At 47.1% G+C, this 22,014-nt stretch overlaps 2 protein-coding genes across 3 annotated transcripts in view; both read left to right on the top strand.

Annotated features, from left to right (window-relative positions):
- Positions 1-43: 43 nt before the first annotated feature.
- On the top strand, positions 44-7,597 carry DYRK3 (dual specificity tyrosine phosphorylation regulated kinase 3). Of its 2 annotated transcripts, none has more exons than XM_087761983.1 (3): positions 44-245; positions 944-1,055; positions 5,081-7,597. In XM_087761983.1, exons 1-3 carry the CDS (start codon positions 181-183, stop codon positions 6,650-6,652), a joined length of 1,749 nt encoding a protein of 582 aa, XP_087618109.1. In that variant the 5' UTR covers positions 44-180; the 3' UTR covers positions 6,653-7,597. The 2 variants fall into 2 exon arrangements, with proteins under 2 accessions (XP_087618109.1, XP_087618108.1); XM_087761982.1 differs by having other exon boundaries at positions 60-245; positions 940-1,055.
- A 10,653-nt stretch (positions 7,598-18,250) lies between these two features.
- The window catches only part of MAPKAPK2 (MAPK activated protein kinase 2), a 33,895-nt gene continuing 30,131 nt past the window's right edge, over positions 18,251-22,014 (top strand). The window contains exon 1 of the mRNA XM_087762279.1: positions 18,251-18,378. Within this exon, the coding sequence (XP_087618405.1) occupies positions 18,334-18,378 (45 nt within the window). The 5' untranslated portion in view covers positions 18,251-18,333. The remainder of the gene's footprint in view (positions 18,379-22,014) is intronic.

Genomic DNA, 22,014 nt, shown 5'->3' with positions numbered 1-22,014 from the left:
GCTTCCCCGGCCCGGCCCTCCCGCCTCTGCGCAGGCGCCGGCCGGCGGCGGGCGGGCCGTTCCCGTGGCAACGGCCGGGCCAGTGGCGGGCGGCCGCAGCCTGACCGGAGCCTCGCCGCCCGCCGCGGCAGCGCTGGACGGGGGAGCGCGGGCAGGCGGCGGAGCGGGGCCCGGCGGGGGATGGGGGCCGCCCCCCCCCGCCACGATGCTGCTGGGCAGGAAGCCGGAGGCGACCCTGGGTGCAGGTGAGGCCTCGGGCCGGGAGGGAGAGGGGCTGAGGCGGCCGCCGGCAGCCGCGGGGGTCCCGCGGGGAGGGCCCGGCGGAGGTCCGGGGATCCCGCCTCGCCTCGCCCCGCTCCCCCCTCGGTTTCTCCCCCTCGCAAAACCGCCGAGCCCCGGTGCGGAGCCGGGCGCCTTCAACGCTGCGATTTTGAGTCCTTTAACAGCGTTTCCCAACAGTCGCGGTGCAGACCGACGCGGCCGTTTTTCCCCCCCTTGCAGCCAATCTGCGAACTGTAGTTCCCACATATCATTTTTAAAGGATAACCTACTTTAAAGGATAGTCCTATCAAGTATTTAAGCGTATGCTCGTTTTCTGTTGTTGCTCTCAATGAGGCTAGTTCGGGATTATCCTCCTTAAGGGAAAATGGGGAGTGTGTTGGTTAATGTCTCTTAAGGATATATTTGCAGTGCAAAAGTCGATTAAAAAAAGAGCTCTGAATTAAAAGAAAAGTGTCACAAACTAAGATTTCCCAAGAGCTTTGCACTCTGTTGTGGTATTAAAATATAGTTAAACTCTGAAGATCACTTAATAAATGAACAAGAACTGATGATCTTACAGACTAAAGTGTGCCGAGTGAGATACGTTTCGGCGTTTGTCTCTGTCTGTATCAGCGTGAATTGTCGTGACTAACTGGATTGTATGTGGGATGTTTCCAGCCAGGTTTGGAGATGGATTGTATGACTCCTATATGAGGATAGATCAGATTAGGTACCAAGAGTCTACAAATGAAGAACACAGCCCCTCGGGACTTCCTTCGCTTGGAAGATCTAACGTGAGTATTGTAAAGTTGTCAGGGTCTTCACCGAGTTGTGTTGTGTGGCAGTGAAAACTGTCAAGGAGTTAGATATCTCACTATGGAGAACGAATTAAAGAAGTGGGATGTTGCAGCTTTGTAGTAGCTTATGAACGTTATTGCTTTTACTATGCATGAAAATGATGTGGTATTGTGCAGAACTTGCTAGGCAGCCTCAGAAATCCTATCTTACTCTCCTCAGCTCCTGTTTTAATCAAGAAAGTTATTTTACAAATGCTTGAAGTGTTCTGCCTTGTCACCTTGTATGCTGATAAGTATGTAAATCCGCACATGCTTTGCTTTAACTCTTGCACGTTTCCGTTTTAGTTTCCCTCATGAAAATTCCAAGAGATAAGTGCTTAGGAACAGCAGGAAGAGCAGTGTGGGTTTGCACGGCTGCCAAACATCTTACAAAAGTATCTTTCTCCTCTGAAAACTTTGGCATTATCTGCCACTACATTTGCTAGCAAAATAGCTCTTTATGGACTGAAGGTGTTAACGTGCTTCTTTGTAAGTGCAGTGTTTCCTCAGCAGATGTGGAGTTATGAGATCTTTCCTTAACTTGATTCAAGGGGCAGTAGTGGAGTGGTCATGTTTGGCTGTACAGTGATCTGACCTGTATATGGTTTTTAAATGCGTTTTGGCTCTTGTTGAATTCTGGCAGAAGTGAAGGAGCTTGAGCTTAAAAAAAACACTCTCTAGAATGTGAAAATACACATTTCATTGAATAAGATGCATTTGAAAATCATCATCTTGTGGGAATTTTTTGTAACAGATATTAGTAATTCTTGTGGTCTGCCGTTCACTGAGCAAGCTCAGTAGCATGGGTCTGTGTTCTCCCTTTTTGGCAATATTGAGGGAGAGCGGAAGAAATGTCAAGATTTGTTGAGCAGTAGTGTTTGAGGAGTAGTGGGTTGTTTTTTTTGCAGGGGGTGGGAGCTCTTAAACTGCAATGTTTAAGACGTAGTGTAACTGCAGTTGTTTGTAACTGAACAGAAATCCATAGGATGGAACTATCCAGTTAAATACAAATATAACTCTATGAATATTTTGTTTCCCTGGTGTACCTTATTTTTCATCTGTATGTTGTCCATCAAGCCTGTTAACTACTTAAGACAAGATTTTATAAAATGCCTAGTTTTGCCGTAATAGCACATCAAAAAATACAACCTTAGGGGTATTTTGCGAGCAGGAACTGAGATGAAGCATGCAAGGATGAAAATCGTGATGCTCATTTTTAATGGGAAAGTGTCTGGAATTAAATGATATTTGTTTTCCTTCTTGAAAGATTTTTGTATTACGATGCAATGTTACACGAGAATTGAAAACTTCTGATGTCTGCAGCTGCTGTGCATTCTTTTCATCTTAGCTATACGAGAACATAAATATCTCTGCTTTCAGAGTTTTAATTTGGTTTGTTTGATTCAGTATTCAGAAAATAACTGATACACAATTGGTTTTGCAAAAGTGCAGGAACTGTGTTAACTGTTTCCTTCTCAATTCAAATGAAGCTTTGTAAGTATGTGAAAATATTCAACAGGGTGCCACTTGTGTTGTCCGTCTCATTTCATGGCTGCTCATAGCACTTTATCAGTAAAACAAAACCTGTGTAGCCTGTGATTTGTAAAAGAAAGCTGTTGAAAGCAAGCTGATGTTACCTAGAAGTCATCTGACTTCAAGCGCAGCTCTTCAGAGTTCAAGTTAAGATTGATCTATGTTTGTGCCTGACCGTCACGTGGCCACTGATTTTTGGTAGTCCTCCGAGAATGAAAATTTAGTCCTTACTGCTGAGTGGCTGTGGAGTTGGGCTTGAGATCTAAAGCTGTAGTTTCTTCGTTAAGAAATAGTTCCAGGATAAATGGAATCATGAATTCCTTGTTTATTTAGGGATTCAAAAGTACAGAATGGTTGCCACAAGCAGCATTAGCAGAGTTGCTGTTGCTCCTGAATAGGGAATATTTAGATGTAGCGCTGTTTGCAAGGCTTTCACACTTTATCACGTTGCTACAATTTATGACATTCAGACTGTTAACACCATTTGTTGAAAATCAAAGAGTGGAAAGAAATATGTGCGATACAGTAGCGCGTTTTGAAGTCTTGGGGCTTAATTCATTCACCCAGCCGGAGAAGGCTGCTCCGCAGAGCCTGCTGGTACCAACTGCCGCGGCAGCGCTCTGCATCAGGGGGGTTGGCTGCAAAGGTGCAGTTGTGTCTATTCTGAAGTCACAGTCGTTTTGTCACACTTTATTGTGCGTACAATTGAAACCCATGCAGGAGGAATATTGATTTTTGATTGCAAAGGTGAAAATAAGGCGTCTACTGTAGAAGGACAGGCTTGTTTTGTTTTGTTTCCCCCCCCTCTCTCCTGCCCCCCTGGAAAACTTCAGAAAACAAACAGGAGTGAACCTTGTTCTGTGCTTATGTTCTCTGTTTATTTGTAAACTTACTGTTTGAGTCTGCTGGGCCGAATAGTCTTTTAGCCAGTTCTGAAAATATGTCATTCTTATCTCGGAGGTTCAGCCAGACTCAGAGAAAAAGGCATTTATTCCAAGTTACCAGGGTTGGGCTTTGTTTTTTTCGTTTAAGCCTTTCTGGAAAGGCGTGTCTCTTACAGTACACTGTATTTTTGGGCTGATAGGACTCAGAGTAGTGGAACTTAGTAGGGTATATCCGATGGCCCCTAGTCACCATTGATAAGGACTGACTTCTGCAGGAAATGCCCATTTTTTTGGCTTATGAGCAAGAGCTAACATTTCAAGGCAGCACCGACAAACAGACTCTTAAAAGAGACGTGTGTAGTTGTTTTTGGCGAGAACATTCACTTCCCTTATTTACTGCCTGTGCCGAGATGTTGGATTGTATGTAACTAAAAAGGAATTTGGTTTTATTGCTGTGGATCTGCAGGTTTATTTATATTTTTTGTTTGATTCCTGTGTAGTTATTTTGGTTTTCAGGGATTCGGTTTGGCATGTGTCTCAAATCTTTATTTTTAGATTAAAGGACAAAATGGAAAACAGATGTTGCTACTCTGGTCATGGCTTCTTCAGTGTTGCACAGGATAAGACAACACCTCTCTGCTGTCTATCAGCATGGAGCAGCAGTGAGTAGAAAAGGGGAGTGACTCCTGTTCAAGTGAGGAACTGAACTCCAGGGAGTTGAGCATTTAATAATTTGTAAAATTGACAAGCTTGAAAAATTTGGCAGGGCTTTCCTCACGTTCTATGAGTTCATTTCAGATGTAAATATTTTAACATACGCCAATAAGAGGCAGTGGTTACAGACTACTGTCAACAAAGTCGCAGTGAGAGATATTCTTGATTATTCAAAGCTTCCAAGTCTGTCTTAAGATAGTTGTGCAGCTATCATGATTTCAAAGGGAGTTGTGGATATGATGGTATTTTCCCCTTCAAAGAAAAATAATCAATTTTTTTTTAAAGTATGGTTTATCTTGTCTTGCTCTGTCATCCTCTTGCTCCTTGTTCAGCTTGGTTACGCCAGCCTTCTGTCACTTGCTGTCATTTCTTTGTCTGCCTTTGGCACACTCGCCTTTGCGATACTCCTAACACTTCTCTGCACATTTTATGTTGCATGTTTCAGACAGGTGCAAGTTGCATCTGTCGTTGCTTGTGTTTGCTGCACCCACGTTTAAAGCTAAACATAGCTGTTCCCCCGGCTGTTTGCTGACTACGTGCATGCTAGTAGAGATAGGTATTGTGTCCTTGTTTGAGCGTTTGGCTGTCTAGGGTTTACCCTTTATGGACTTAAAAATACCCTACATTTGTGCAAGTGCTTGTTTTGGTAAGTTCCATTCTCTTTGTGTACCCTTCTATAACTATGCTTGTAACTTGTGTCAGTTTAGGTCCAGCATTTTATATCTCTTCCTAATAGAAAGGCAAAACCTGGTGATGTTACTGGTTTTGTTTTATGTGGTATTGATTTTATTCTTAGTCTGTGCTTTTAAAAGATAAAATAAGGCTTATTTTTTTTTGTTTTTCCATCTATAGGTTTCTAGCAACAAACTCGCAATGAAGGATCACCCTCTGACTGGAAGTCAGGTCAAAGTGGAGCAATTATTTGAGGACTCTGGCAATAGAAGGAGTAGCGCTCTTCAGTCTGCAGGAATTACTGGCTCAGAACGCTCTCTTCCTTCCCTGACAAAAGATAAAAGTATAGAGAGCATAAGCACTTCTAAAGGTGGTGGTAGTTCCTCAAAAGCACACAAAGCCATTTCCCAAGCTCCAGAGCAAGCTGTCAAACAGTACAAACATCAGTTATCTGCTTATGAGCAGCAAGAGATATTTAATTTTTCTGAAATTTACTTTGTGGGTCCAGCTGCAAAAAAGAGACAAGGAGTTATTGGTGGTCCCAACAATGGAGGTTATGATGACGACCAAGGCAGCTACATCCACGTGCCCCATGACCATCTTGCTTACCGATATGAAGTACTCAAAATCATTGGCAAGGGCAGTTTTGGACAAGTTGCTAAAGTCTACGATCACAAACTCCACCAACACTTAGCCTTAAAGATGGTTCGCAATGAAAAGAGGTTCCATCGCCAAGCAGCAGAAGAAATCCGGATTCTGGAGCATCTGAAGAAGCAGGATAAAACGGGCAGTATGAATGTTATTCACATGCTGGAAAGCTTCACCTTTCGGAACCACATCTGTATGACCTTTGAACTCTTGAGTATGAACCTGTATGAGCTGATTAAAAGAAATAAGTTTCAGGGCTTCAGTATCCAACTGGTACGCAAGTTTGCTCACTCTATACTGCAGTGTTTGGATGCCCTTTATAGAAACAAAATCATACACTGTGACTTGAAGCCAGAAAATATCCTCCTAAAACAGCAAGGGAGGAGTGGAATCAAGGTTATAGATTTTGGGTCCAGCTGTTTTGAGCACCAAAGAGTCTACACGTATATTCAGTCTCGATTTTATCGGGCGCCAGAGGTGATACTGGGAAGTCGCTATGGGATGCCCATAGACATGTGGAGTTTTGGCTGTATTCTGGTGGAGCTATTGACTGGATATCCCCTTTTTCCTGGAGAGGATGAAGGAGACCAGTTGGCTTGTATGATGGAACTTCTTGGAGTGCCACCTCAGAAGCTTTTGGATCAATCCAAGCGAGCCAAGAACTTCATCAACTCTAAGGGTCATCCTCGCTACTGCACTGTAACTACGCATGCAGATGGAAGAGTGACCCTTAACGGGAGTCGATCGCGCCGGGGTAAAATACGAGGTGCTCCAGGGAACAAAGACTGGGTGACAGCACTGAAAGGCTGCGACGATCCCTTGTTCATAGAGTTCTTAAAAGAATGTCTCAGCTGGGACCCTTCCGCACGCATGACTCCGAGTCAAGCTTTAAGGCACCCCTGGATTTGTAAACGAACGCCCAAACCACCCAGCACTGATAAAACCTCCAATAAACGGATTTCTAGCTATACAAGTTCTTTCACAGGAATAGGTTCCAAGTTGCCTCCTGTAGTTGGGGTAGCGAACAAGCTGAGGGCTAATTTAACATCCGACTCCAACGGCAGTATACCTCTATGTACTGTGCTACCCAAACTGGTCAGCTAATAGAGAATTATGTATTTCCAGAATACATACCTTGTATTTTAATTGTTTGTTAATAATGTGTAAGGAAGTTAAATGCAGAGGTTTTTAATGGATTTACTTTTTATTAGAGGCTAAATCTTGAATATAAAAACTTCAGTCAAAATGTACACATTTAAAGGGCTAACTTTTACCCAGTTGTTTCACTCAGTGTGGTGCATCTTACGTTACTGGGTAGGTCAGCTCAGCTGTTGAGTAAAATGACAGTTTGGCAGACGTGCTATTTAATAATGCTGTTTTACAAATCAAGCTATTTCTTATCAGGACGGTTTAACAGATTCTTGCTTAAGACAGCAAGGGAAATTGATTTAAAATACATATATTCAGTTAATCTCCAACTGAACTCTTTTTAATCTGGGAAGAGTTTTTACATCTGTTGTCAAAAGCACAAATGTGTTAATGTAATGCATTAGGAACTTACTGGCAAATTGCTAATGTGCGTTTGAAGAATTTTATTTCTCTGCACTGCTTTTCCCTTATCTATCCTGACTGAGAATTTTAAAAATACCATGGGATGTAGACACCAAAGGAATTTGGTGTTGAAATTTTATCACCTGAATACTTTGTTTTTCTCCAAAGGAGCATAGAGATGCCACGAAACGCAGGATATATCTAAATAAAACTACTAACTTCTGTACACTTGCTATTTCCCTTAGAAGTCCATGGAAAGCTGGTAGGGGAATTCAAGATTGGGACTGGTCACTAGTGTGGGCCAATTTGTTCAGGGCTTAATGAATCCATTATTTGTTTCTTTGGAGCTCAAATTCAGATCATCAGTTCTGCCAGGTGTGTGTGTGTTTGTTTTCCTGTGTTGTTCCCAAAACAAAAATGTTGAACTTAAAGAGCTGTTTTATATACATGTCATTTTCTGGTCATTTTAAAAATGTCTTTTTTTGTGTGTAGAGTGAATTCTATTGAATTACGTGGAGCTCTTTTAATAAAAAGCAAACATGCCACCCCTATGAGACAAGTAAAAGCTTTTAAGGCTCAGGACTGTAACTCGAAGACGGGGACGGGGGCGCGCACCTAATAATTGGAAGCGTGCTCTGAAATCTAAGCTTAATCCGTGAAATATCGGGGAAGATTGAAAAGGTGCGAGAACTGGTGGATCCCAATCAAAATGTGTTATGGGAAGAATTGCTTTATTTCTAATTGTATTCCTTCAGGTCTTTGAGAGAGAGATGCCTACGTTTTCTCATTCTTGAAATACATGAGCTTGTGTTTCCTCTTCCTTTATCTTCCAAGAACATGAAAAGGTGGTGTGACCCGTAATGACGACAGCACAGCTCGTTCGCGTTGTTACTTCTTGCAGCCACATGGCCCGAGTCCATTTACGAAACCATCTGATCTCTTGCCAGGTGCCTGACCACAATTTTAAATACAATTTAGGGCTTTTATGAACAGAAGGGTTTTCAATTTAATGAGTTTCTCTGTAGCAGGTTTTTAATGTTAAAACAAGGAGACACTCAGTATACAAACCAAGGGATTATCGGGGTGATTTTTAAGATAGTGTGGCCGCCTCTTCAATAACAAGACCCTCCCCCTGAGAAGATGGGGCTGCATTTTCTCCTCTGCTCTGTTTAATTACAGCACTGGGGAAATGCTGGGTGGAGGCCTGTATAAAAAGTCGAAAAGAGAGAGGCAAAGCTCCAGACTTTCCAGGACTGTTGTTTAAACTGAGGTTCTCGTGTACTTGGCTTTTCTGAGTTCTTCTGTTTTACAGAATTCAATAAGCTTAGTAATAATATTAAAATAACAGTCTAGCCTTTATCTGTGCAGCTACAAGTAATACCAGCATGTATGGTATGTTTATGGTTCACTTCATAATAATGCATGACTGGTATTTTTTATTTTGCTCGGCTGACTGAAGTTTTATTCGAATGGAGAATCAGGGAAGTGGATTTTGGGGGGAAGTGGCAGAAGATCCCATCGATTTTTAGTAGGATCTCTAATAGATGTGGCATGTTTGGAGAGCCAGAAACATTCTTCTTCCTCCTCTGCCCTTTACTCTATGCATTTTTTTACAAAATATACCTGGTGAGTGAGGAGAAAGGAACCTTTCAGGAGCAATAGCTTATTAGGAAAGATGCATAGAAAAGCACTTTATCTAGAGACTGTAAAGTGATGGTGGTGTCCAGAGCCTGGCAGCAGACAGGAGCGTTGGTGTGCTAGGAGCTGGACAAACAGGTCTTCTCTTAGGAACACAGAGCGGAATCTTGGTTCTAAACCATTTTCATCTAGAAAACGCCAAACGTAGAATAATCATTCTCCTCTGACTGCTGGGAACTGGTTACTATGAGGTAACTTCTACTGTAACAGCCTCTGGCGTACACACTAATCTCACTTAAGGCTGGTGCTGTAAAACGGCAGATAAAGTGATTAGCTGGCAAGAACATCGCTTTTTATCCAGCAAATGTGTTCAGTGTGACCTGACTGGACAGGGTGCCCGTTAGGAGTTGTGTATGTTTAAGACTGGATCTTACGTGAGCCTACTATATTTTAAAATCAAGTGCATAGTTAACTGCCTTGCTGATTTTGGGTCTCTTGTCCGTATAGCCACAGGAGGTGGGAAGGAAAAGGAAGCAGCCTCAGCAGATTTTTACTGTCTTGAAAAGGACTTTTTCATAACCCGGGGAATACAGCTGAGAATATTTTGGTCTTGTTTCCAATTACTAAGCCCCATTTTCTTTACAAAATGCTTGCTTTCAGTGAATAGCGTGACACAGTATTCCCAAACTGGGAGAGCCCTCCACGCAAGCTCATAAATCTGGGAGAGAGCTGAGGAATCGTCCCTGCGAGCGCTTGACTTGTCCAGTTCCCCGTGACTTGGCAGCCACGTGTGGCGGGGTGGGCCACGGGCCGCCTCCGTGGGCCGGGTCGTTTCTAAAGGGTGGTCACGGTCACCGGGGCCGTCTTCCCTGCGATACAGTCGAATCCCAAATTCACGCTTTGTTCTGTGGAAAGCTAAACACGAGTGAGGTGTGAAATGGCCAGAAGTCCATCGTTCTCATTAGTTGTGGTACTGGTTTAATGTTAAAAGTAGCCTAAAGCTAAACTTGTCTGAATAGATTAGCAAAACAGCTTTTATTTTTGGGTAACCCTTTGCTTTGCAAGTTTGTTAATCTGCTGGCCCCAGCGAGGTTCCACTGGAGCTTCAGGCATGTTCCTCTAGGAGAGAACAAACGCAGATTACTGGGGTTTACAGCAGAACAGACCTCACATTTGTCAAAGTCACTTAAACTTGTTTTAAAACGTTCCTTGTAACGTTCCCTCTGTTTTGCCACACTGTTAGTCTCTGTGTTGTAAATAACATGCTCTGTTTATTGTCTCCATTTTTACCTGTTTGGGTTAGCAATATTTTTATACAAATGAATGACCAGGCACCAGCATCACACCTGACAGATAGACGTTGCTTTTACACGGGGGTCCAAGCGTTATCTGCCTGTCTGAGTTGCAGGAAAAACGTGTTTTTATTTGAACTCAGTGGAGCAGCGCAGTATTCCTCCCTGCGGACCATGGTGCCCCGGACAGACACCCACCCAGGCTGCCTTTAGTTCTTTACAGGTTGGATCTTACCAGTGCCAGCTGCTGAATGTGACGCTTGTTTTGCAGCAGTGACCTGATTAGAGATCTTCTGTGTCCAGCAGATACTCTTCACTAGAGGTTTCTGTCCTTCCCACCCAGCTTGAATAGGAGCTCTGGTTGTCCGGTAAGCTGAGGGTTCCGAACAGCCTAACTGGAAAGCTTTAAGGTGACTTTTGTGGAAGAGCCAGTGTGTTGCTCAATCTGAAATTGTTTACAAGCGTTGTGACCTGTTAGGACTTTCACGCAGTTGAAAACTTTTAAAGCAGCAATTTATCAGCAGAGGTTCTTTGCAGTGGTCATCCTCTTTAAAACTACCTCCGAAATAAACCTAGGGCCCTTTTTAAAGGGACATTCACTGCAGACTACAGCTGCTCTTTTTTTTGTTCTTGTTTAACGCTAATAGCTGTTTTGGCTGTGAAACGTATACGTGATGATCTCAGCAATGTCTTACTAATCCTAGCCATACAAGCAAAAGGCTGATTCTGCACCCGGAGATCTCTGCTGAAATGATTGATACAAATCCCCTGCCTGCCAAAGTTTAATACTGTGGTGGAAGCGGAGAGCCAAAATAGCACGGGAAGATCTGCAGCACCCAGCTGAGACTCCAAACTGCGCTGACAGACTTGTCCTTAATGAAAAACCTGCCGCTTGTGCAGGTGTTGAGCACTCGGGGCTGCGGGTACCTGGCAGTTTTGAAAACTGGACGTAATGTTTTTATATTTAGTGTTTATCACAGATACCGCCTGGGGGGGTGGGGGGTGGAGGGTTTTTTGTTTTAATTCGATAAGGATTTGGGGAAATGTATACACTTCGTACTTCCCTTGTGTGTTCTAAAACTCCACGGATACCTTACAATTTTTTAACTCCTGCTGTAACACGTAAAATCCTTGGGTCATCAGAGCAGCCTTGGAGAGGTGCACGTTGTCCCTGTACTCGGAGGGCGCAGTGACTCTAATCCAAATCCAGCTCTTGCGGATGGGCTAAGGAGGTCGGTAAACCCTCTCGCTCAAAGACGACCCCGTGTTCCCTGTACATAGTATTGTGCCTTATTATTTTACCAGCCTACATCTGTCTCGGTGCAATCAACTTACTCTTCAGGGTTTCTTATACATCGCAGATGTTCATACTAAATGTCGATGTCTAAAGGTTAGCCTTTTTATTATAAGTATTGTGATGAGGTGTAATATGGTGGAGAATGTAGAAAGCATATAAGGTGCATGTGAATATAACTCTCTGTGAAGGAACGCTTTGGAAATAAGTCAGTCTCGAGCTATGTATCTAAATGTCATGAACAGATATTTCCTGAAGTTGTATTCCAGTTCGTTTTTAAAAGAAAATAAATACATAATTTTCTTTAGCAACAGACTGTGCAAATTCCTAAAAGACATACTTGATTAAAAAAAAAAAAGGTATTAATTATTTCCAGATGGTGTCACTTACCTTGTATTGCCAGGCGCTACCTTCTGTGGAATCTAACTAGAATCGGTAGAAAATTTTCAGGCTCTGTGTGACACAAATAGGTGCTTTCAGTGTGTCCGTGCCAAACCTGATGAGTGCTCTGATCTGACAAATGTTCTTCTCGTTAGCGGTGCTGTGATTAGAACATATCGGAGTTTTGCCGTGGCATTCTTCAGTTGTCACTTTCTTATTCAGGCCACTAGAGATCTTTTTAAAGCCCAGAATCCTGCTTATCCCTGGGCTGAAAGGAGAAATCCAGTAATAGCCACTCGAGGAAGATTTGCTTTTATTAGAAACCTATAAACGGATAACCTACTGTACACGAGTGGATATTGGAATAGTTTGAAGATGAAATCATGCTGCAATAAAAAGGTCCCAGCGATGACCTATGCGATTAAATGATGCGTGTTACATGCAGAAAGTTTGCAGACGCTGAGTGAATTTTTACCTTGTTTTACTATGGGTGCGTGGCAAATGTTTGACTAAAAAAAGTTAACAATCTGAAACCAGTAACAAGGCATGTACATGCAGACATGTAAGCGTCCTCTGAATGTCTGTGTCTATGGTATATGTATATACGGACGTGTGGCTATGTAGCACAGTGCCTGCTCGCTCTGCCAGTTGCTGATTTTCACGGGACAGTGTCTGTATGAGGATTTTGTCTGAGTGGCATTTTCTCAGGCACAGCACCTCATTTTAAAAAACCAGGCTTATATTGCCGTGCCGTAACGCTTGTTGATGTAACGCGATAAGGTACCGTATCACAAATCCTGCCGTTCGGAGCTGCACCGTGCGCTGTAACGTGAGGCGCTGTTTAATGCCAGCCAAGGAGCTGGGGAATCCGACACTAAAGATGTATTCACATAATTCTGCCTGTCTCAATGATGCCGAGGGATGTCGATATAAAATCTGCATCTCTGCGCAAAGAGCTGGATTGAGGGGCAGAAGCCTGGAGTCTGGCCCGCTGGTGCTCATGTGGTACAGGCCATCCATTATTAATTATTGCCGTTCATTAATTAATGTGGTTTCTTGACGGAAAACTTAATCAGGAGATTCCTGAATCCTTTTGACAGGCAGAAGAAGAAGAGAGTTACTTGCATTTAGCAATATTCCTTTCGGTTCGCTGGGTTTAACTTTTAAAGCTTTGCATAGTAAGAGGGCGATGCCGTTCCACACAGCAGATTCATTTAGCACGAAGCACTTTAAAAAGCATCAGTCTAGCAAGCGAGTTGTGGCTTAGCACAAATTTGCCCGGTTTAATTTCTGCCTACTGACATTTTAAAGACACGGGCCGAGGGCTTTTTTTAAGCTGCCTATCTAATTTATACTTGTAAGCCAAGACTTTTCAATGGTGGCTAGCTGTTTTGGAGCTTCTGATTTGGGTCTTCTGCTTGATATGTTTTAAAGGGAACTGATTTTTCTGAAAATAAGAGCCAGGAACTTCCTAGAGCCATTTCAAAGGGCCTCAAAATTACCAGACAGAAAACTTTGGACATATCTTCTGGTAACAGTAATGGTATCAATGAGTAACGATGCCTGGACTCGCCACATGCTCTCCCTTCCAGGGGAGCGCCGCGCTTGAACCGGCCGTGTACGCAGGGTTACAAGACAGTACTGAACACATCAGCGGCTGTTAAGCTCAATCTGCCAGTAGCCCTCCTGCTCACCGGGCTGGAACGGAGGGGAGGGATGTTCGGGAACTCTCCCTCGAAGCGGCGAGGCTGCTGCGTGTCCGGTGACGAGGAGCTGGTGGGAGCCCCTGGGGCTGGCCTGGCCTGCGCCTCCTGCTTGCGCCGCCGCGGCCGGGCTGCCCGGCGGCTCTTCGGGTAGCCCTCGGGTAACCTGTCTGCTGGAACGGGTGGTATCGATGAAACGTCCGTCTGTATGGGGAGTCTTTCTGAGCTCCGTCTTCGATTCTTACACACACACGCAGTTCTTACGGGTGTGGGTCAGCGTGTGGCTTAAGGCTGTGCGGACCGAAGAGGTGAATTTTGCCCATAATTAGGTTTTCTTTAAGCATCAGCTAGCAAGCTAGTGCTAGTCTTCGTATGATTCATCTAATCCTTTTTATAAACTAAGCTCTTGGCTGCACAGACGATGAATGAATGGTAGGCAGTGTTGGGTTTGTTTTCTTTCCTCTTGTCAAATTAGCCTAATGGGCTTTACAAACGCTTTTTAGGACAGCCACACGCACAGATGCTCAGAAATGTCTTTTCCTCTGAAGATTTTCTTCTCTTCCCGTGAATGCGTGTTCTTTGAACAAAGCACACATGATGTACACAAAATGTTTTTCTGTGGTACCATCCCTGTCTCTCCCCAGCGTTTATACAGACGTAATAAATGTGCAGGGATCTACTTGCTGCGGTTGCAGCCAGCAGCGGCAGACATCCGCGCCCCAAGGCATCGGTGAAGTCTGAACTTATAAGGAGTAGAAGGAGGGTTTGGGGTCTGGCTCTCGGCTTCAGTGCAGAATTGCAGGGAGATGGGGTCATCGGCAGGAGCACTCCACGGCTTTTCCCTCGCCTCTTGTGACGAGGGTTTAAATGAATGGTCCCTTCAGTGTGCATCAGCTTGTTTGCTTTGTCTGCGGGGATGAAATAGTTGCCTGAATTAAGTCTGCCCATTCTTAAGTGCTGAGAGGAGCTTTCTAAAGATGACGGAGAGTCAGCCCCAGCCCCTTGCTGAGGAGCGGAACCATGTAAGGATTTGCATTCCTCCCGCTAGCTGGGAGACTCTGCTGTTTGGCTTCACGAGCGGAGGAGAGGCGTATCGGAGAGAATTGTTTTCCTGGGCAAGTGGGCTGTAGGTAGGAAGGCAGAGGCCATGATTACAATAATTAAGTGTAATTTAGCGTAGCTGAGAAGGGATTGAAAGAAATAAAGCACATGCCTGATTAGCCCACGGAATTTACTGTGGGAGGCTGTTGTAAAGACCAGTGACATTATTTTTAAAACAGGTTGAATTTAATATGAAGTTCTTCACGATTTTAATTGCGTTGTGAGAATACCTCGGATGTGCTGCATTAGAGAAGGATGCTGTTGAGCAAGGGGACCTCCAGGCGGGAAATGCAGCCAGTTCTTGCCCTGGGCGGTTTTCTGGCTGCGGGGAGGCTGCTGTGGACGCGCGTCCCTGGAAATGCAAGAAGTCGTAACCAAGAAGGAGCTGGGAGAGCGGACTGTTGCACTCGGCTGATGGCCTTCGAGGTCTGTGCGATGGGCAGCCGTGTGGAAGAAGATCTTGTAGGGCAGGAAAAAGAATTGGAAAAATAGGATTTCCACCTTGCCACGCTCAGCGGGAGCCTCAGCAGCTCATGCTGCTCATTCTGGCATGGGCAAAGGATGAGGAGGTGTGGACAAAAGAAGTATTTTGCTCAATACTATCACAGGTCTGACCGATAACGCCCAAGGTCCTCGTTCGCGTCCTGCACCGCCCAGGGCTGCGCAATGCAGTGATATCTTCCGAGCCTGCGTGCGTGCCCACCTTCTGCCCAGCCGCTGCCACGATGCTGGGTGACAGCAGCACCGCTAAGGTCAATGACAGAAGCTGCCAGTCTCTCCAGCAGGGGTTGATGATGGATGGCATAAATGAAATTATATTTGAGGTGTGGGCAGCCAGCTGTAAAGTCATCAAACAGGAAAGGTCATGCAAGTCATTTACACCAGAAGTTCTCTGCTCTCAAAGCCATAAGCACAGAATAAATATGTGCAAGCAAGCAGAGAGGGATATTTTTTTGTCTGAGGCTGAATCTCAGACGTGAGCTGTATATCCCCTGTATATCCCTTCACAATTCCCTTCATTGCTGTTGCCTTGTGCGGAGCTCGGGGAGCAATGAGCCTTTGGCATAGCTTGGTCTTGATGCTGCCAGGCCTCGTCTGCCATGGGATAGGAAGGGGCTGGAGTCGGGCAGCCGCCGGGGCTCGGGCAGCTCCTCGGCCGCTGCCTCCGGCCTTGGGCTTCTGAAGGTGCCTGAAGCAATGCTGCTCACCTTTTGCTCCATGCCAATAGGATTTAGGTGCTTGGTTTCTTCTTTAGATGCAAATAAATGGGGAAATAACAGAGGTGGCTTAAGAAGTTTTTGCCTCTTTGCTGGAGGTTCCCTGCAGCACAGCCTCCACACGGGACCCCAGGCACTGGGAGGGGGTAATTGTCTTTTCCAACACTTCCTTACCACCCCGGTGATCTTCAAAAATGCCTCTTTAATCCGGTCCCTTCTAGGGGCATACTGGAGGACCGGGCTGGGCACACTGACTGTGCCAGCTCCTGCTGGTCACTGAGTTGCTGGGGAAGGTGGGAGCATGTGTGCTTGGGGGGATGAGTATAGGGAAGCCGCTGGTTATTTTGGGAGGTACAAGAGGGGAGCAAACAGCCTGGCTTTCATTTTCCAGCCAGCTGGTGCTGATTCGGGATGTTTTTGCAGCGACAATTGCATGGAGCTGAGCCACTGCGGGCTTGGTTACACGTTCGGGCTGCAGTTACATGGGCAGCAGCATTTTACCTCCCTCATCCTCTTATTTCTCACTGCGTGGGACACTGGTGGTGCTTTTAGGAGAAGCAATAAGATGGCAGGAGGGTAAGAAAAAGCCAAGACCTCCAAATTGGATTTTCTTCTTCTTTTTCCCAGCCTAGTGGGATCACATGCTTTGCTATAACTATTTCCAGACCCCTCTTCAGCACTTGCAGGACTAAGCATGATCCGTTGACACATCCCCATGTGATGGGAAATGCACAAGAATGACACAAACCTTTATAAATATTCTTTGATGATTCTTTTTTTTTTTTTTCCTGTTGAACTAAAACCAGAGCTTCATGCATCGTTCACACTGTTACGTCTAATTACCCACAGTGGATAAGATGGCCTTCATGGAACGCTTTCTCAGGTTCTGGTCTCGCTCCATGGCCCTTTCTGTGAGCTGGCAACCTTACAGAAAGATGCTTTACTTTCCCATAGGGCCACAAGAAATGCAGCTTTTGGTGGACCCCATTTCGGGCCTGCTCCCCCCTTCCTTTTCCAGTCTCTAACCTCCTTGATGCCATTTGCAGAGCTCTCCCTACGTGGCACTGCTGAGGGATGAAGCATCCCTGTGCCAGCAGCAGGGATGGCAGGCGTGGGAGGTGGGCGGCTCGTCCCTGTTCTGCCCGCAGCTGCGCGGTGACCTCGTGCTTCGCTCGCCCGCCTGCAGCTCACGCAGGAAACCGCAGCCCTGGGAGAGCTGCCCGAGCAGCAGAGCAGAGGGGCCCTACGCTCGCAGGATGGTTATTTTCTTAGTTTGGATTCATTTATCAGATCATCTGCCTTATTTTCTGTCTGCCTGCTGTGGAGCTTGCTCCTTCCACCCGGATCCTGCCACCACAGGGAGTGCGTTGGCACAGTGCTCGGTCCCAAGTCCATCTGAAGAAGCCCAAGTTGCTTCTCTGACTCCCTTTCCCTCTCCGTAAGGTGGGGATAACAGCCAGGACGGGACTAGCACGCAGCAACGTAGGTGATGTCTTCCGAACACTGGGGTACAACCCGGTTGAAGCCTGTATCTGCATCCTGCTAGCTCCGTTTTGTGCTGTATGCAGCGTCTCTCAGTGTACGCCAGCGTCCAAAAGCCTGTGGTACACGAAAGGGCAATGCAGATGGTGCTGGGGCTGGGGAGTCCCGGACCTGCATGGAAACACCCGCGCTGCTGCTTGCAGCTTGGGGAGGCTCCGAGGCACACCCTGGGGAGCTCACATCGCAAGCAAAACCCCTTTAAAATGCAAACTAACCTCTTCCACCCAAATAAATAAATATTTCTGGCCTTAAAAAAAAAAAAAACAAACCAAAAAAAGAGAGATACACCTCACCTAGCTCCTGTTGCTATTTTTTCAGTTGCTACACAAACAGTTTTATTTCTGGCTCGTACCGCATGCCAGGTCCCAGCCTGCTGCAATGTAATCTTGTGTTACTGGTTTAAGCACGCTGGGGCGGATACGGTGCTCTCGGAGCAAAGCCCTTCCAGCGCGGCCCCCGGCAGCTGCTCCGCCTGACCCCGGGCACTTTTAGCCTGTTGCTCGGTGGCCCAAGTGTTTTTCCACCACGCACAGAAACCCAGATAAAGCCCCATCAGCATCCCGCTGCCACCGGCACCCGCGTGACGGCCGAGCCAGCGGGGTGGGAGGCTCGGGGTGAGCCACCGCCAGCCTCTTGTATCGGCCCCCCAGCCCTGACCCCGGCCGTGCCCAGAGCAGGGGCTGTGGGGTCCCTGCGCCCCGGCTGCCGCTCCCTGCGCCAGTGCTGACCCTCGGTCTAACCAGCTCTTTGGCTGCTCTGTGTCTTACGCTGAGGCATCCCTCACAGCCTCTCTCAGCCACCTTTTTGTGGGGTTCAGGAGATCACACAATTTTTATCTTCTCATGGGTTGCACTCCCCTTCCCCCCCTCCCTGCAGGCAGCACTCGTTGCTCCCACACCTGGGTGCCTGGGGTTCAATGAGGCCCAGCTGCTGATTATTGGCAATTAATGCTGTTAATTGCTATGGGAGAGGCTTCCCTTCAGCAGTGCTGGTCCTCCCTCCTAGCAGGGAGTGACTGTGCTGTTGCGGAGGGGTGAGGACCGAGTTTCTGCGTGCTCTGCAGTCGATGCCTGTGAGCCCTTCAGTGCTTTGCTTTGGGCTCTGCTTGCAGGTAAGTTGGGCTCCCAACCTCAAACCTTCTGCAGGTCAAAGTCAAGCAGTGGGGTGTAAAGAGCTGTTCCGTTTGGGATGCATAACTGCCCAGGTTTGCATGGAAACCTGCAGAGAGCCATTGCTGTCCTGTATGTGGGGTGTTTTTAGGTTATAGCTAGCTAGCACTGCCTTTGTTTGCTGTACAAAGCACCTGGAGAGGCTGCGTTGAAAAATGTGGAGGGCAAACTCCAGCTCACACGGGTCCTTCAGGGAAGACAGTGAGCGGTGGTGCGTGGGCTACGTATGTCCCTCTGGATTAGGGCCAGCCCAGGAGCTGCATATGCTAACGGAGCTAATCTCTATAATCCTGTCACACAAATGCCTCCTCTCTGCTGGCAGACCAGCAGGGATTTCGGTTATATGTGGATGCCAGCAGATGTAAGTGTACTGGGAGGTGGCACAGAGAGGAGGCACATCTGGGGCTCGTGGGGGCCCTGCCAGGTTGGGTTCAGGCCAGGCTGGTGTGAAGACCCCTCTCCTGCGCCCAGCTCTGGGGTCTCGCCCCGCCGTCCCTCTGCAGCACGGGGTGAGCTGCCATCCAGGGGCAACGCGCCTCGGGATGCTTGGTTTAAAAGCAAGTCCCTTTGCCTGTAACCCCTGTGTGCTGCCATTCCTCTGGCCTCGCATCCATCCCGTGTCCCTTTCTGCTTTATGCCACGTTTTTCACCTTTCCTGCTGGCACCCCAAGGTGACCTCCAAATCTCTGCGTGATCCTGCAGCGCGTCCCCCTGTGGCTCACCTGCCCTTGGCTGACGGGCTCAGGCTGGAGCAAGGCTGGGGAGGCTGTCAGTCTGTCTCTGGGTCTGATTTAGCTTATTTCCTTGTTTTGGGCCCCTGGCAACCTTTTCAGGTCACAAATATTGCTGACTGGGCCCCTGCGAGGGGGTGCAGTGCACAGGAGTGCATGGTCCCTCCTGACCTTAAAAGTCTGACCCGCTCCAATGCCACCTCTTGCTGACGAGGAGCCGAGTCTGTTCAAGTTCATCTGAGTTATTTCACACTCAAAAAGAAGCCTCTGGGCTCCCTATCTCTGCTCCAGAGCCGCCTGTTAAATCGCACATAGCGATAGGTGATGTGGTGGCACGAGGCAGGATCTGCCTTCCTGCCTGTCATCGAGGCAGCGGGCGGCGAAGCAGACAGCTCCATCCTACAAGATGTGACGTGTTTGGTTGGAGACCCCCAGGGACCACGGCAGCCGCGTATGGGCCCAGGAGCCGCAGAGAACTGGGTGCCTCTCCGACGGGATCCATGGTGCACGAGGGTCCCCTTTCTAGTCAAAAGCTCAGATGTTCTCAGTCTGATCGCTGAGCTGAAATCCCATCCCCTCTCCGTAGTGGCATTGCTGTGGATTTTCTTAGGAAATAAATAAAATAAATCTGCATTTAGAAAAAGCGATGGGAGGGCTAGACATGAGATGCTGCTTGGTCCGAGGCCACGGGGCTGCTTTGCTGCTCAGATGTGCCTTAGGCAAGAACTAATATTTGCTTGCAAGCTCAGTTTTCCCTTGTGTGGGATCTGTGGTTTTGCTTGTCAGTTGGACTACATCCCTTTCAAAGCAGATTATTTTAGAAGATACATATTTCTGCATTTCTGAGTAGCGGTTTTTGTGACTGTGAGTTCAGGAAGTACGTTTGGCATCATCTTGTGGGCAATGAATCAGGGTACAGTTTCCAGGTGGAAAAATCACCCTGTGTTGAGAAAAGCAGCGTAATGGGGACGTGCTGGGGGCTTCTGTGTGTTTTTAATGTGCTCTTTCCCTGGGCTGAATGCTCCCCGAGGCGGTGGGGATGCTGCCTGAGGTGGGAACATGTAAGATGCATCCATGGCACGATGGTCTGCCCCGTGGGTCTCGCTCAGTGCCGGTCCAGAGTCCAGCGACCGCGCGGTGTGCATCTTCTTCCCCTGCGCTGTGTGTAGGAAAATCCTCATGCCCGTCAATCAGACAGATATAATCCTGACCAATATTTCCTGACATGTCTTGCAATTATGGGCTCTGTGTGTCAGCTAGAGTATGTCCAGCGGGAAGGGTTTGCGGAGCCGTCCCGCTCCGGTATGTGAGCAATGCCGGAGCCTGCTGGGTGCTAATCTGCCAGGGGAAGCCCAGCCCTGGAGCTGCTGCCTCTTCCCACCATGTGCCAAGGGGCATTTCTCCTTCTGCCACAGAAAGGTGGTGCCGGAGGGAATATCCTTGGCAAGGGACTGATATTGCCAGCTAGAAACGTCCCCTGCTCTGGCAGGGTTAGGAGAGAGGGTCTCCATCTAAATGCTATTGCTCAGGCTTGTCTCGAGACAGGCAAATGAAGGGTGAAGTGGAGAAAATTTGTGGTTACTTTTTGGGTAATAAGTCTAGGATATAATAGCCCCTTTCATCCTAAAGGATCCCACAGCACTTTATAAATAGATACACAAACCATGCACAAGGATCATTTCCCAGCACTGAGACGCAGCCGCTTGCTGGGAGCGCGGAGCAGCTGGTGGGAGCAGAGCTGGAGCTCGCGGAGTGATGCAGCTCCGTGCGAAGCAGCCCAGGGAGCTGGGCTGGCCGCTCGGGCAGCAGCGGGGAGGCAGCTCCTCGTATCCCACCGGGACAGCTCATCTCCCTCGCCGACACAGAGAGCTGCGCTAGGCTCCCTTTGCATGGAAAAAAACTCGCAGTGCTACCTTCTGACCTTATTCCAGTCCTCCCATTGCTTTACGAATGACATTAATATCTGAAATGGGGATTAATAATATCTCGTCAATTCAATTACCCCTATCCTAAAAGCATGCAGGATTATTTAAAGGTATTATCATTTGTTAAGTGGGATAGCTTTTCACCAGCCTCGTGCTCATACAAATCTACCCAGGGAGAGGAACAGGATGCATACAGCCTTAATGATCATTACCCTAATCTTCACGGTCTGTTTTTCCTGGTAACTCTGCTATAATCAAATAACAATCTAGTTTATTACTTGCTAGGGAAAGCGGGTTAGCAGATCAGCTGCTTGTGTCACATAGATGTAAAGGCTGAGCCTGCTGCTGGCCGTTGCTTTTTTCCCTAATGGAGATGGGAGTGGAAGGAGGGAAAAATCGCTTCTCATTCACATCCAGAAGAATTTTCTTGTGGCCGAGGAATGGAGGTCACTGCTGCTGGGTTTGGTGTTCGAGGCGGGGGTTTTAGTGTTTTGGGTTTTTTTTTAATATTTATTTATTTAATAGCAAAGGCTGAAGCAGCCAGATCTGGCGGGCTGTGCAGAAGGGGCTGTTCATGTGCTGGGCCCCCTGTGGTGGTTCTTCCTCCGCCGTGCAAAGCTGCGCGATGTGCGGGGAGGGGAGTGGGTGGGTGGCCGAGGATCTGGCTGTGCTCCATGCTCGCATCCCTCTGCCTCCGAAAGATCGCAAGGGGAGATGGATATCTCATTGCTCCTGGGCCAGATTGTAATCGGTTAATAGAGAACCTGGAAATAGGTCCCCAAATCTCAGGAGCAGCCTGTTTCCAGCCCGTCTGCAGGATTAAGAGAGGGTTTTGCTGTCAATATGTGTGCCAGCAGCTGGGTGCTGCTCACCTCGGTGCTTCCACGTCCAGCCCAGAGGATCTGCAAAGCGTTTGGCAGGT

The sequence above is a fragment of the Nipponia nippon genome, unplaced genomic scaffold (assembly GCF_047370975.1).
Source record: "Nipponia nippon isolate SJK-2023a ecotype South Korea unplaced genomic scaffold, ASM4737097v1 scaffold_25, whole genome shotgun sequence".
In the NCBI taxonomy this organism is placed as follows: Eukaryota; Metazoa; Chordata; class Aves; order Pelecaniformes; family Threskiornithidae; genus Nipponia; species Nipponia nippon.
This window is presented reverse-complemented; position numbering and strand designations above follow the sequence as displayed.

What these genes read in the sequence shown, in the direction of transcription:
- DYRK3 (XM_087761983.1), top strand. Translation starts at nt 181, where the DNA reads ATGGGGGCCGCCCCCCCCCGCCACGATGCTGCTGGGCAGGAAGCCGGA. An exon ending in GGAGGCGACCCTGGGTGCAG is followed by an intron (nt 246 to 943) that starts GTGAGGCCTCGG and finishes GTTTCCAGCCAG; the next exon opens with GTTTGGAGATGGATTGTATG. An exon ending in CTTCGCTTGGAAGATCTAAC is followed by an intron (nt 1,056 to 5,080) that starts GTGAGTATTGTA and finishes TTCCATCTATAG; the next exon opens with GTTTCTAGCAACAAACTCGC.